The sequence below is a fragment of the Hippichthys cyanospilos genome, chromosome 10 (genome assembly GCF_059441005.1).
Source record: "Hippichthys cyanospilos isolate Australia breed blue-spotted pipefish chromosome 10, RoL_Hcya_1.0, whole genome shotgun sequence".
Lineage (NCBI taxonomy): Eukaryota > Metazoa > Chordata > Actinopteri > Syngnathiformes > Syngnathidae > Hippichthys > Hippichthys cyanospilos.
The window spans coordinates 20448827-20464847 of NC_142378.1; the positions used below are offsets into that span (position 1 = coordinate 20448827).

Genomic DNA, 16021 nt, shown 5'->3' on the forward strand with positions numbered 1-16021 from the left:
CCATGTTTGAAGTGAACTGGGATAGACACCAGCTCATCCTGTGACACTAATAAGGGCAAGTGTCTTACCAAACGAATTAATTTTATCAAAAGAAACATACATGTAAAATATTAGACAGACTTTCACAATTTAATGAGAACCAATGGATTAAAAAGAAAATAAAACAGACTTTGGAAGGATGATCAAGTTTAATAAAGTTTTGGTTGCTCTGTATATACCAATATAGGATTATGGGTGGCGGCATAGTGGACGCAATGGTTAGCACGTCCACCTCACAGTTCAGGGACCTGAATTGAAAGCCACATTGCTCTGGCCTTCCTGTGTAGAGTTTGCATGTTCTTCCTGGGCCCGCGTGGGTTCTCTCCGGGCATGCCGGCTTCCTCCTACACTCCAAAAACATGCATAGCTGGTATATTGGACGCACTAAATTTTCCTTAAGTGTGATTGGCTGTGTGAATGGTTGTTTTTCTCTGTGTGCCCTGCAATTGGCTGGCAGGATAAAAGGAGGATAAAAGGTCGCAGGTCTAGAAAAGGAATGGATGGATTGTGGATTACAAATTGTTGTTTGAAATTGCGCTACATAATACTGAGAGCTGTTGTTAATGTTTTGGTTGTATTACACCACATCATATAACACATGAGACAAGCACTGTTCAAAATTTGATTAAAGAGTAATTATTAGGAATGTTTGATTGTTTTATATGTTTTCATCCTAACTAAGTTATTAATCTGTGTTGATACTCACCCAAGGTCAAAGACTCAGCGACGGTCAGGAAGCCTCTCCGGCAGAAAGAGGTGAGCGCATGTTATATGGATGCATAGATGAAATGGAAGGAGCCCATTTGCCTTCTTTCAATTAAATCAACCTGTAATTAAATCACAGCATCAACGTACAAACATTCATCATTCAGCTGCTCTTAAAAATAGTTTTAGTGTTATGTGATTTTCCTAAATATCAATTTGTTCCCTTAAATGCCTTTGTTTTATTGTATTAGACTAGAATAAACATTTGATCTAATCTTATTTGTCCCAGAATGTCATTACCGACAAGAAGGGGAAGATGATGTTAGAGACCATTAGAGCTGTTGTGATAACTCTGGTTGTTGTAAAGCTGAATGTTTAGGGACGTGTTTTAATGGATTGCTTGTAAGAAGTGTACAGAGTAACAAATACAGTTTAACCTTGAGATAGAGCTCTTAAAACAGCTAGTGGACCATACCCCCTGGCACCTGGATTAGCTCGTGATTTGTTTTTGAACGTAAAAATGACTACAATGAGTACAAGCAGTTTCAAGTTGTGATAACAGTCTAGACAATTAGATGGCAGACATTAAGTGTATCTCTAACCCCAAGACCACATTTCTCCACCAGAAAAGAAGTCATTGGGTATATATATATATATATATATATATATATATATATATATATATATATATATATATATATATATATATATATGTGTGTGTGTTATATATTTGTTCAATTGGGTCTGGATCAACTTGCGTGAAAAAAAAAAAAAAGTATATTTCAGGTAAACTCGGTAGCCAATTTCGCTTAATTTCACCACAAACCAACCCTCCGAGTTTGCTGAGAAAAGCTCTCAGTCATGCAAGATCTCAGCCTAGGTTGCCACAACTACACCAAACTCAAAAGTACATAAACAACTTATTTTGGTATGCTTTTTTACAAGAACCATTGACAGTTCATTTTAATTTTATCCCCTCAATTTACTACAGCTGAGAGCAGTGACATGTGGTGAGATTCATGACTGGGGAGGTGCTGACGCCATCAATCAGATTTACAAACAACATAAGAGCCCTCTAGAGCAGCGTATTCACACTGTTCATTGACAACAGTTAACCGTTTATGTTTAAAATCTAATATCTGCATTCTTTAAGCAATAGGTGTAAAACTTGTTATAACTTGCAAGGCGCAAAGAGGAAAATCTATTCTCAATGGGCCTGACCAATAAAATCATGGTGTGTATTTATTAATTTACATTTTAAGTTTTTCATTATTGGTTGCTCATTTTTATACTTTACATTCCAAAATCATTTCGCTGGCCAGATTAAACTCGTTTGCTGGCAAGAACCTAAGCAAACAACATGTAGCACACAAATAAGAACATTTAATTTAATGACATCTACGTCTCATGACATCTGCGACTGCTTCAATTAAATATCTGTATTCAATTTGACAAGCCAAGAAAATGAAGAGGATGTCTTCAAATGGTTAACTGGCCTGTCATCTTTCTCAAGAAAAACATATAAAAGTTTAAACATTAAAGCTTTGTTCTCCTTTGAGTGCTTACAAAAGTATATTTATAGTGCATTTTAGTGCTTAATTCAGACTTTAATTGGTTAGTCATGGGTCCAAAGATTGCTAATGACTTTAAAGAAAGAAATAAGAAGATGATTTATATGGAAAGAAAGCAGGAGATAATTAAGAAATACAAAGAAGGCTGAGCTAGCCTCGGCTTGGCCTGGCTACCCTCACTATGGAATATGGCCATAAGTCGCTCAAAGAAAAACAAATCCTTTATATTTTATTTATGATGTTATTCAACTGTATGGATGTGTATTGTATGTAAGTAGCACTCACTGTACTATTTTGATAACAATTTTTAATATGTATATACAATTTTGATGTTTTTACCTAGGGTTTTACATGCATTGGCTAATAGGTTTAGATTGCCCGCCATACGGCGAATTCGTGTTACAATCCCAACCGCGGAACGGATGAATCTCGTAAACCGGAGGCCCACTGTTCTTATATTATTTTTTAACTAACTCTTTCTTCTTTTCAATATTGATAGGAGAGGCAGAGCCTCCCCTGACCGAATGTCACTGGCTGAGAGTTACATTATTGGGAGATTTTGAAGCATGATAGTATAATAAATATACATTTCTGTGAAAAAGTATTTGCCTCCTCCCTGATTTCTGTGTTTTTGCACATTCATCAGTTGGAAAGGCTTCATTTAATCAAACCAATGATAATATCACACTGAGACAAATTTGACTTGGCCACTCTAAACCCATAATTTTTGTTGTTTTTTTCTGACCCATTCAGAGATGGATGTGCTTGGTGTGTTCTCAAAAAGTATTGAAGATCATCAAGATGATTTTTGGCAAATTTGAGACAAGCATTTGTGTTCTTTTTTGACAGCAGTGGTTGTCGCCCGGGAACTATACCCACGGATGTCATTTTTGTGAACATGGACTTTAACTGAGGCCTGCAGTTGTTTGAAAGTTGTTGTTTTTTTTGTGACATCCTGAATAAGTAGTTGTCACACTCTTGGAGTATTGTTCATTGGTTGACCAATTATGGGAAGGTTTTCCTGTTCAGTTTTCTCCATTTGTGGATAATAACTCTGGCAGTGGTTCGCTGGAGCTGACTGACAAATTTCACTCCTTTTTTTTTCCTCATTTCTTTTGGAATTTCATAATGTCAGTATTGCCGGTGTTCTCTTCAAAGCCTTTGGAATTGACTGGTGTTTCTATTTTACCCCAGATTGCAGAGGAAGTGCTTAAATCATGGAATAAGCCTTCCCTAAAGTGTAGAATAAGATATCTTACCAACAAAACTTTAATCGTGAGGCCGGGTGACCATATATAAGGCAGTGTCACCCAGAAGTGTGTTCCCCTTGTGTTGATACTTTGTCCGGATAGCTATCCCAACAGCAGGTTCAACCATGTTGGGCAGGTATTCCAAGTAGAGTCCAGACAAAATACGCCACCTGGTCATCCAGGTTGGGGGTTGGTCGTGGGGCCAAAAACCCCACCCTGTAAAAAAACATTACTGTTAGGTAAACTACTACGAATTATATTACTCTGGATCTCACAGTTGACTCAAGCCAACCGACTGGCAGTATGACCGCTTCTAATGAAAGCCTTCAACAGTAAGACAGGAGCGTGATAGCTAGCCTACTGGGTCCCAAAACTACAATCCGCCGGGGTGCATGGAATGTCCGCACCATGTTCGACACATCCAAAACAGCCCAGGTCGTGAATGAAATGAGAAAAGGCAGCATAGACGTGCTGGGAATAAGGGAATGCTGATGGACCAGTTCTGGATGACAGGTGATGAGTGATGGCACTGCTGTCCTGCACTCTGGGCACTCTGATCAACCTACACGCGATGTGGAGCTCAAAGTCTCAAAAGAGAATGTAAACACCTTGCCTGACTGGGAACCCCTCAGCGACAGGCTGATCAGAACCCGCTTCAACTCCAAGTACTGCAAGCTAACCATCATTCAGTGCTATGCACCAACCAATGAAGCGAAGGAGCAGGAACAGCAGACAGTCTCTAAAGTCCCCAAGCATGACATGCTAGTGATTATGGGTTACATCAATGCCAAGGTGGGATCTGATAACAGAGACGGTGAGAGAGCTATAGGGAAGCACAGGTGTGGTGTGATGAACGATAATGGCAAGCATCTCTTTTATATCTGCATGACGAACAACTACGTCCGTCTTTGGTGATGTTGGCACCATCATTCCACACAAAATAATCCGCAAACTCACATGGAAGTCATCTGATGGCTCCAACCATCAACCAGATCGATCACATCTTAGATAACAGAAAGTGACGCAGGTCTCTTCAAGATGTTCGGGTTTATCCTGGAGCCGATGTCAACAACGTTCACTATCTTTTAACAGCCATTATCAAGCTGAAATTAAGGAAAGCAGAAAAGAGGAGTCAACCGAGGAAACATCTTGACTATCAAAGCCTTTTGTTAATTGATAACCTAGAACTGGGGAACAGCACTGGGAAGCACTGGGCTATAGAAAGAGGGGGGCAAAGAATGGTTAACACCTGGCACCTAGCAAGAATTGAAGAAGGAAAACAACTGAAAGCCAAGATGCTAAGCACAAAATCACCTAGCCTCCTTGAGCAGGTCCAGAACGCCTACAAGGAAAAGGACAGATAGGTAAAGAGGAGTGCAAGGAATGAAAAAGTGCCTTCATTGAGGATATGGCAGAGAAAACTGAACCTGCAGCTGTACGGGGTGAGGTGAGTACAATTTACAAGATCACAAAGCAACTCACAGGCAAGTACACCAGCCAGCCAGCCCCTGTCAAAGGCAAACAAGGCAACATCCACACCACTGAGAGAGACCAGATTGTTATATGGGTTGAGCATTTCGGTGAGGCACAAGACCAGCCCCCCAAATAAGGAAGAGGTCAAACTTGCTATCAAAGCCTTGATGAATAGGAAAGCTGCCGGCATAGACTCTGTCCATGCAGAGATGCTGAAAGCTGAACTTAACACCTCCGTCAACAAGCTTACTGATCTCTTTAAAAACATCTGGGAGAAGCAAGTAATACCTCAAGACTGGGATAAGGGCCTGTTTGTCAAACTCCCCAAGAAAGGAAACCTCCAAAACTCCGACAACTGGAGGGGTATCACCCTTCTGTCAGAACCATCTAAAGTCTTCTGCAGGATTTTACTTGACAGAATTGATTCTGCTATTGATCAGAAGCTACGGCAGGAACAGGCAGGGAAGATGCTGCATAGACCAGATCTTCGCTTTGAGGTACAATATTGAGCAGTCTGTAGAATGGAACACTCCTCTGCACATCAACTTCAACTTTCGCAAAGCCTTTGATTGGCTACATTGTGACACCCTATAGAACGTTGTTAGAGCCTATGGCGTTCCTCCAAAACTGGTCACTCTCATAGGGCTGTTCTACCGTCACTTTGAATGCAGCGTCATTGTTAGTGGTGACATGGTTCACTGTGTAGTGATAGAAGAGTGTAGAGTCATCATAGACTGTGTCATGCGGAATACAACTGACGGACCCAGGGTATCCAGTGGACCTTTTTCTCCCAACTTGAAGATCTAAATTTTGCTAATGATCTTGCTGTCCTTGCACCAAAGCACATCTAACTGCAGGAGAAAACTGACTGACTGAACAAATTTGCCCAACAGATAGGACTGAACATAAATGTGTCCAAAACTCAAGTGATGTGCATTAATGCCAGATGCACCAATTAATAAATGGACAAGCACTCGACTGTGTTGAGGACTTAATCTATCTGGGAAGTCTTGTCAGTAAAGAACTTTGCACAAAAGGACATTATAGCCGGACTTGGGGATGCATAAAGTGCTTTTGCTAGGCTACACACCATCTGGAAGCCCAAGCAATATAGCCTAAAAACCAAGGTCCGACTTGTACAACTGTAATATAAAATTTGTATAATTGTATGGCTCGAAGTGCTGGCGAGTAACATCTCATGGCACGAAAAAGTCAAAGCCTTCCACAATGGATGCCTCAGGAAAGTCTGCCAAATCTTCTGGCCCGAGAAAATACCCAATGCACACCTATACAGGAAGACCCAAGTGCAACAATGTTTTGCTAGAGATAAAATGCCACCAATTCCAATGGCTCAGGACCGCATTCCCAAGATCGCACTACAATGGACTCCACCTGGGAAAAGGAAGCAAGGCTGGCCCAAGAACTTGTGGCAGCAAACGGTGACAGCTGAGCTGAAGGATATGGCACAGCATGTTGCTCAAGACAGGTCCAGATGAAGGCAGATCGTCGAAGCCTTATCCCCCACTAGGGATGAAGAGGATTAAGTATGTATGTACCCGGAAGTATGCTTCTCATAACTTTCTTCTGCGTTGGTTTGCATGTCATATTGGATCCATGCTTTTTTCACTCTTTTTTTTTTCTTTTTTCTTTTTTCTTTTTTTTTTTTTTTGTCTCTGGTAGCCCATGACCGTGTCGGTCAGGACTGTCATTTTTTTCTCCACCCTCTGGTGGGTGTGACACTTGTGTTGGTTTATCCTCCGCATAGACTTGTTGCGCAATATTTCCATGCTGTGGCTTTCCTTTATAGGGAGTGTTCATTTATATTATTCCTGCTATTCCATTTGTGGGGCTTTTTATGTGATTGATCACCTTTTTTTTCCCTTCCTTGGCGTTATTACCTTGTTGTGAGATATATGCCTTTGTTGATGCTTACTGTCTGACAAAGTGGAAGTTTGTCTTTGATTTGCCTGTGAAGCAGCCAGGCTTGTTTTGTGTTGCCTGCTTGCTTCTGACCAGTATAGGGTAAGGGTTAGAGTGGACACTCTGGAGCGGCCGATCTGGGTCTGTGAGACCCTTGTGCAGCTCTCGAACTGCTACAAGGCTTCTGCTGTTTCTGCCCCTCCTTGGTTTATTTCTGTTGTTGGTTAGTCTGCCCTGGACACCACAGACCACATCAACTTCCTTGTGTTGCAGGTCATTTGGCCCTCATCTGCTCCCTGCCATTCCTTTGGGGTCAACACGACCTTGTCCGATTGGAGACCACCCCCCCCCCCCCCCCTACCTCCTGAGGGACCTTCAGGAGGGCCACATGCTGCTCCTAGTGGCCCTCTTTTGGCTGGCACGAGTATGGTTTGCTTTGCTCCACAGCCTGTGTTTTGCCAACCCATGACATCTCTCAGCCTGGTCAGATCTGTTGTGCCAGCAAATGGGTCTGATGTGGCACCCCCACCCTCACTGTATTCACTTATATGTTTGACCTCTGAGTGACCCAACCCATTGCTGAACTGCTGCCCTGACTAAGCCAGGCACACAATTCTCAACTCACAATTCTCCCCTTCCACGCGGTTGTTGTAGGACAACAAGTGGAAGTTGTTTGTGCCTTGGTGTTCTACCAATGCCACAGACACTGTGGCTTGTCTTGTTGCTGCTGTTTTATATTTCCTGTAGTTTCTCCTGGATAAAGGGTGTTTTCCTTCCACACTTAAAGTTTAATTCAGCACCATTGCGGCCCTTCATAGTGCAGTTGATGGCGGATAATTGGGGCGCCATCTGTTGTTTCAACATTTCTTAAGGGGCCCGGTTCCTAGCACGTCGCATCATGGTTATCTCCTTGCACTTTCGCCAGTTTCTACCATGTGGTGGTGGTCCTATGCCCCTCGGGGGCTTCTATGTATGGTTGCGGTAAGTACCGTTGATTCCTCGTGACCTCCCTGTTATTTGTCATTACGTGCTTAAAGTACTGTGCTGGCTTTCTGGAGATATGAAATAGCAGCAAAATACAACAACAGCTACGTATGTGACAGCAGTTCTATGAGGCCCGGATGAACATCAATGTATCTTGTCTCTTGGAATCCTCTGACTCATTTCCGGGTGACACTGACTTTCTCGTCCTGTGCTTGTGCGGACGATTACTTTGGCGGTCATCCAGGGCTCATAGAAAAGTTGTTACATACATCTTTTATAATACATTTTAACAATTAAATATACTAGCATACTCTTCTGAACACTGGTTATATTTTACATACATTATACTGTACATATTTTGTCCTTATTTAAAGAAAGCTTACTTTTCATACGGTGCGCAGCACCTCCCCCCCAAAAATGGTGTCTCCCAACACTCTTTTCAATTATTTAACTTGTTTTTGCATTGCTCTCCTCCTAGATGACCAGCCTTTTTCGAGTAAGACCAAAGTCTTCTTCAGCAAGCAAGTCTTCAGACTCAAGATGGTTCACATACAGACGTTCCCCGTCCCCGCCTCCATGCCTTCATATTTCCTGCAAGGCAAAAAGAAAGATGCAAAAACATAGAGTTTGTCTAGAGCCAGGCTACCAGCAGCCCACTGTTGCCTCCATCACACGGGCTCTGTCTCCTTACACTCACCGAAAAATGTGTCAGCTCTCCCTGGATTCGGAGCAAAGGCTTCGACACCTCCAGCTCGGACCGCATTACTTCAGAAAGGAGACAGAGAGCCTCCCTTCGTTTTCGGTGCGTAAAAGCACACGGCATAAATAAAATACTATATAGCTGAGCACAGTGTGCAAATACATGCATGTTAGGTAGGCGAATCATCTCAATTAAACAACTACACTTTGCTGAAATCACAATAATAAGATTACAGAATAGAAGTGGAGCTAATCTGTGAAATATTTTATATACAAGACAGCAGTACTTAAAAATAAGGAGGTTTTTAAAACCTGATATTGTTTTTTAAACCAAACTTTGAAGTGCTTTTTTTCAAACAATATTTCCGGATTTAGAAAAGGAGAATTTGTCATGGCTTCATGTAGGTCGACAATAACTAATATGGGACGTTCTGTACCTCTCTGTGTACATTTGTGCAACTTCTGTTGACGTGATTTCTAAGATACCAAAATTTGCAAGTGTTAAGTTGAGAATTTAATTCACTTTATCAATGATGCGTGAAAGGGAGATTGGTAATTATATAGTGCTTTTTGCAGTTTGGGCTTTTTGCCTAGAAATTAAAAAGTCAGGTTCTCCAGGTATGATTTATTTATTTTAGCAAAAAATAAATAAATTATGGCAACAGTTTTGGAAGTGTTGAGTTGGAAGTCAGTTTTATATTTATCACAACGTTTGTGATGTGTGTAGCAACCTTTGAATGGTCTCAGAAATCATCATCATGTGGGTAAATAAGGACCTCGCCGCCTTGGCGCACAAGAGGAGGAATCATTTATATAAACGCAAAACAAAATCGGACAGACAATTGAGCGCTGTGGAATACCTTTGACAAGATCTTTGTACAATGTAAAGTACATTTTTTTCTTTTGAGATCTGTTGGAGAGATATGATCTAGACCAGGGGTGTCCATTGTGTTGATCGTAGTCAATCGGGCCAGCCTTGCTATTGTTAGTGGACCGCACGACAACTGAACTATATAAAAAATAAAAAAACTCAGCCGAAAAAAAGAACATCAATCAAGAAAAAAGAGCACAGTGTTGTTTACATCAAATACTGCTCACGCTAGGAGGTAAAGATGATCGAGTAGCAGATCATCGTCACAACCTTACTTCCAGAAGAAATTTTAAAATAAAAAAAAGTTCCAAGGCTGTTTGTTTCATACATTACTTGATATCCCATTTTTAATTTTGAAGCATTGTCTGGCTTACATTTGGCCTCTTGACAAATTTAACAGTGGCTTGATAGGTAGCAGATTCTCCACAAGTCTCATTTAACATCTGGGCTAACTTCCTAAAAAAGTTTTTTTTTTAAATGATCCCATAGTTCAGGGGTGGCCAAGTTCGGTCCTCAAGAGCCACAATCCAGCCTGTTTTCATTGTGTCTCTTCAACTAACACACCTGATTCAAATGATTAGCTCATCAGCATGCTTTGCACAATCCTAATAACGACGCTGATTTGACTCAGGTGTGTTGGTTGAAGAGATACATTGAAAACAGTCTGGATTGTGGCTCTTGAGGACCGAACTTGGCCACCCCTGCCATAGTTACTGCCCGGTAAATGTGTCTATCCTGGCTGGGCCATTTTTACTCTTCCCTGCCTGAAAGGAGAAGTGCTAAGTGCTGAAAGCCTAAGTAAAGCTGAGTGAGTTAGACTGAATCTGCAAATCTGAACATGTAAATCAGATGTGTATTTTCAATCTTGATGTTTAATGTGTTTAAACTGTTTACTAAACTGTAATTTCATTAAAACATCGTTTGATGATGTCATTACAAAAGAGGAGATATTAATATATTATGGTGTATTTGCATCACTGGTAATTGGGATATCAACCAATAGCTCTTCACAAAGATTCTGGAGTGACCCCTGGTAGATCAATGGAGGTGGGCTGCTGGAAAAGTAAATCTCAAAGCAAAAAAAGTGGGCACTCCATTGATGATGGAAGTTGGTGACGGACCTCTGCACCCTCCTGTCACTAAAAAGGTGAATGATGGACCGACGATTACAATTTGAAGCACGGAAAAAAAGATGATGGAAGGGGGTCAGGGGACTGTCTGACCAGCAAAAAAATGTAAATTGCCCATCTTTGCAAATAGTATTGCCTTCATGTGTTTGTGCTTTGTGAATATCATAATAAACAGAATACCTCTCTGACAACGTCAAGCAAAACACAGCTTTATTATCTTTTTTCCCTTATCTAAATGGTGTTGAATCTAAATAGAGTGTGCAGGTCTACAGTGTTAAGGCTAGCGTTTATAGTTCCTTCCTCTTGAGGAGCTTACAAATGTGAACATGATTAATATAGCATTAGGATTAAGTGGACATAATAATAAAATGGCAGTGTTAATCTCTTCACCTTAGCCGTTAATGGATTGTGACATCGCTGACAATGTTTCACTGAGGGATTCTTAAGAGCTGCTTAGTTTAGGAGGGAGCTGTTATTTGTGAACATTTGATTTTTATGTATGTGTTTCAGTGCTGTCGGGGATTTGCATATAAATGGCAGAGTTGAACTCGGAAAGGCCACGGGGGGCATAAAGTCTCTCCTTTCCTTGCGCTGCTCCTGCCTTTTCACTTTGACATCTGCTCTAATCCCGATGTACTGCTATCAAAATCCCTCAGCACACTTTTTTTTGGGAGAGATTAAGCAAAGCAATGTGGTGAATGGAATTTCCTGGAATAACTTTGACATTGCTCTGCTTTTCCCGAGAGATTCCCTTGTGGACAATTAACCTAGGTAATTGAGAGTTAAAATGCAATTAACAAAGCGATACCTAATGAAGTGGCTTCAACAATAGGCAAACGTGTTTTAATAGCGGTGCTGTGTTTGCGGAAAAAGTGTTGATGCTCTAACATATTTGAGAATAAATGTGTCAATGTGATGATGACCTCTTAATGTGCCGACAGGTTCCGACTTGGAGTAGTCTGATGGACACCTTCTCTCCTTCGCCATCGAGTCATGTGCCCTCCCTTCACAAAGTCAGCCTCTCAGATGATGACTCTGGTAGGGCTGAACTTGTTTCAAAAGTAATTTATGATAATCTGCCCTCTATTGCAAATGGGATTTAATGTCTTCATTTTATATTAGTTAAAAAACACATGCAATAAATGAAATGACCAATAACAATATCTAGTTATGGCATGTTCTGAAGAAGGCAGATCACGTTCCTTTGAAGTTGCACCGAATGACCCAAAGTCCCTCGTCTTGAACATAACTTTACAAACGATTTACATGAATGCATAAAGTGACCAATAAAAGTCAAAAACATCAATAATGTGACCCCTTAGCAATAATGTGACCCTTTAGCATAACATCGATCAGAAACCAGGGAGAGGTGCCAACACGGCGGACATTATGCTGTATGCTGTACATGCTAGTCTTTGCCTAATGGCAAGGCATATCATCATGTCAACTGAACATCGGCAAATAATCAATAATCAAATAATAATAATAAGAGTTTGGAGTAATCATGTACTCCAACAATGCATCGTAATGAGAAAATAAATAATAATAATGTCATGTTTTGATACCTCCCTAATGGTGTCCCTTATTTGTGTTTCCCTGCTACTAATGTCTACCTACTAACATGATTTGTCACATACATGAAGTATAATGAATGTGACAATTCAGTCCTGGGACATACAAATTTCCACTTTTATGCATATTTATTTGGGACGAAATCCAAATCATATATGAGGAATGAAAGACGAAACCTGAAGATCAAAAGATGATCGCCACATCTCAGTGCAAATTTAATCTCTGGAAAAATACAAGCCACACATTTGGAGAAACTTTTTAAGTTCTGCAATAGTGGTGTGTTACTGAGAGAAAAAACAAATCTGTCAAATCATTATAATGTCATCAAAATATATTTTCTTCAGGCATTTTAGATATAATATTCTTGATAAAAGTTTCTGGTCACCACTAGGCCGTACAAAATGGCAAGTCATGTTTTAATTGACACAAAAATCTCAAGTTAAATTTCCAATGGTGATAATTTGATGTGAAAAACTGTACACACATGTAGCAACAATAAAACAAGCAAACTTACACTTATAGGAAAACTCATTTAGGAGTTGAGGCCAAAGAAACATTTGTGCCCAATCTTATCTGTTTGGATTTTACTGCATTCAAATCTCAGATGATGTTCTTACCTGCTATTGGAATTTACTCTCCAGTGGTCATTTAATGCTTCCTGAAAGTTTTGAGGCAATATCTTATTCCTCAAGGACTGGTTACTGTGGACGTTTCAAGTTGGCAAGCTTAAAACTATTGAACTCTTTACGGTCCCTATTTTGATAAACTGGGATCTGTGTGCTGGGTGTAAACAACGTGTGCATCCTCATTTTGGTGCCAGCGCAGATCGAGTCTACCCTGTTTGGGGCGTACCGGCACACATATGGTTACGGTGCCCCAACGCAATTATAATTTGGCCACAGAAAGTAGACTGCGCTTGTTGGAAAAATGACAATTTTTGTGCCAGTGGAAGACTCGTTCAGCATGTTTGTGAATTTGGTAGACCAGCTACAAGTGACCAGAGGGTGGGAGGTGTACAAAGCGGGGTGGGAGAGATAGCTGGAAGGGTGATCATTTGCTCCTTACAAAAACTCGGGTCCCATCATTTACAATGACGAACCATTCAAAAAATTTGGTTAATTTGCAGACTTCACATCACTACCGCATAAGGATGGAGCCAAATTATCTTTGTTTATATTCAGTTCAGCTAGCAAGCTAGATACTAATAAATCCATATACTTAATTAGAGCTGTGCAATCCATCAAAAAACTACAAGTCGCTGAAAGAACGACCACTTACATACTCTCAGTGCGTACTTTATGACAGGAAGCATCTTAGACATACGCGAACCGAGAAGAAGCGTTTGGACTGACCCCGATCGACCGACATAAATTGCTACAGTTGACGCTCAGTCAAAAACAATAACGTGCTCGCCAAAGGCAGGCATTCTGCCAGCAACTCAGCCCTTTCTACTCTTCCTTTCTCCTTCTACTATCATTTCTCATAGCTGAAGCAGATTGCCGTTGGATGTCCTCGTTCCCGTAAATACTCATTAAAACCTAGGCAATCCCATGACAAAGTTACAAGTCACTGACAGAATGAGCACTTCTGCACTTTAGCCACTCTATGACATTAAGCTTCTTAAAAATACTCAGAGTTAGAAGGACTGTGTGGTACTGACCCCGATTGAGGGAGGTAAATCTGCTTCAGTCTGCTCAGTTTGTATTATTTTTTTTTCAAGGCTTCACGTCACAAAAGTGCTCAGCGAAGGTGGAAATTCCGTTAGGAACCTGCTGCGTTTTTTGTTTTTGTTTTTTTGTAATCAAAGCAAATTAGCATTGCCATTCTTCATCCCTGTAAATACTCAGGAAATCCTGTTCCAGATTTTCTCGCGGTGATTCTGATCCATCCACATCAGTTTTTATCTTCCTCCATTTTTTTTTCAAAAATTTAAACTGGCCACAATTGTGAAAACAAATGCTAAGTGGTGTCATGGCAGCTGCTCTTAATGAGAAAAGACTATACCGACCCTAAAAAAACACCCCCTCTAAGTTCAACCAAACAATCAGCATTCGTTAGCATAAAACACACAATAGCCCCTTTTACACCAAACAGTCCAGAAACTCTTGAGTTCCTGGTTGCAGAGGTTACAGGTCTGAAGTTCCTCATTGGTGGCCCCCACGTTTGCGTTCATACCAAGGGACAGCGAAAGGGGTACCTTATTGAAATTAGACTGATGTGGGGGGGGATTGCTGCACTCCCCCTCCTGTCACAAAAAAGGTGAATGACAAGCAGGAAGATGAACTAAAGAAGCTGCCACACACTGCATAATGGAGCCTAATTAGCTTTTTCTTTGTTTGCAGCTCTATTAACTTTGAGACTAATAAATTAATATACATTATTTGAGCTGTCCAATCTGTAAACTTGAGAAGGGGAAGGAGGAAGCTTTTTTTTCTTAAGATCAGAGTAAAAAACAAGCTAGCTCACGGTGAATATTCATACATTTATTTTTAAATCTTTGCATAACAAACGAGTTAGCTCATGGTGGGCATTCCAGTCAGCGACTCACCTTTTCTCGTACTTGAAGCAAATTGGAGTTGGATGTTCTCTGTCAATACGAAGTAGAGTCTGTTCCAGAGCATCCATCCATCCATCCATCCATCCATCCATCCATCCATCCATCCATCCATCCATCCATCCATCCATCCATCCTCACTAACTGGCCACAGTGAACACTAAGCGTAATGACGGCTGCTGATACCGAAACAACACTCCCCCGAGTTTAACCAACCAATCAGCGTTAGTTAGCACAGCACGCCCCCCTCGAGCTACCCAGGTATGGAGGCTCCGGCCCTAGTCGCAACTAGAAGCTCAGAGTAGAGGCTTAGTGGAACCTTACCTACCCGGAACGTTTTTATGGTGTGAAGGGAAAGGGGAACTCAAGCTACAAGGGTACAGCAAGAGTTTCTGCAGTGTGTAAGGGGCTAATGATTCCGGGATGGTAGACAAAGACCTTAGTATGGAGGAGGTATTCGGGTGGAGCCATTCCAGTCCTGGAACTTTTTTGTGTGTGAAAATGAGGGGAATACTCAAAACTACCAGCGTACATCAGGAAGTTTCTGATTTGCTTCCTGCTGCCTGAAACGTACTCGACTTGTGCAATGCCAAACTCAGCATGCGGCGGTTCTTGATACAAATGAGGGATAACTCCAGGAATGGGTAAGACTTGGCTGGTTCCGTCTCACCATGGTGTACAAATGCAAACACCTCATTTGTGCCCAATTCTACCATATGCAAAGTCTAGCAAATTGACATTGTCCAGGCAGACATTTTAACTGCACTTAATAGAACTATTAATGTATTTGAGACCAACTGAATTTAAAGGCCAGTTTCCAAACTGCCTTGTTCAGCACTCATTGTACAAAGACAGTATTAAAAGCTGAATGTCAAGTAGCCTGCTGATGAATCATGATAACAAAAAGAAATGTAAACACCAACTATACAACTATAAACCGGTTCTATTTTTTAAATAGCTTTAACTTATGACAGGCTCACCAATCGTCAAGACTTTGAAAGTTAGTGGATGCAGTATGACAGTTATTCTATTGAATAAGGTCTAGCTTTGTTCTTGTTTTTGCAGGTTATCTCATTGACAGTTACAGACCGAGAGCATCCAGAGTAAGTGTTGATTGCAACATTTTAACTAACGTTTTGCCTTGTTCACTGCCATTTTTTTAAGGGAATTTTTCATTCTTCTCAATACTCATGATATTGTCCATCGGATGGACTATAGTACCATATTTTCCGCACTATATGGCGCACCGGATT

The 16021-nt window shown here is 40.9% G+C and overlaps 1 protein-coding gene across 3 annotated transcripts in view; it reads left to right on the forward strand.

Annotated features, from left to right (window-relative positions):
* spata6 (spermatogenesis associated 6) overlaps positions 1–16021 on the forward strand; it is a 42406-nt gene that overhangs the window by 14111 nt on the left and 12274 nt on the right. For all 3 annotated transcript variants that reach the window (XM_088425312.1, XM_088425310.1, XM_088425311.1), the window contains exons 7-10: positions 751–795; positions 8421–8744; positions 11584–11680; positions 15834–15871. In XM_088425312.1, the coding sequence (XP_088281438.1) occupies positions 751–795; positions 8421–8744; positions 11584–11680; positions 15834–15871 (504 nt within the window). The remainder of the gene's footprint in view (positions 1–750; positions 796–8420; positions 8745–11583; positions 11681–15833; positions 15872–16021) is intronic.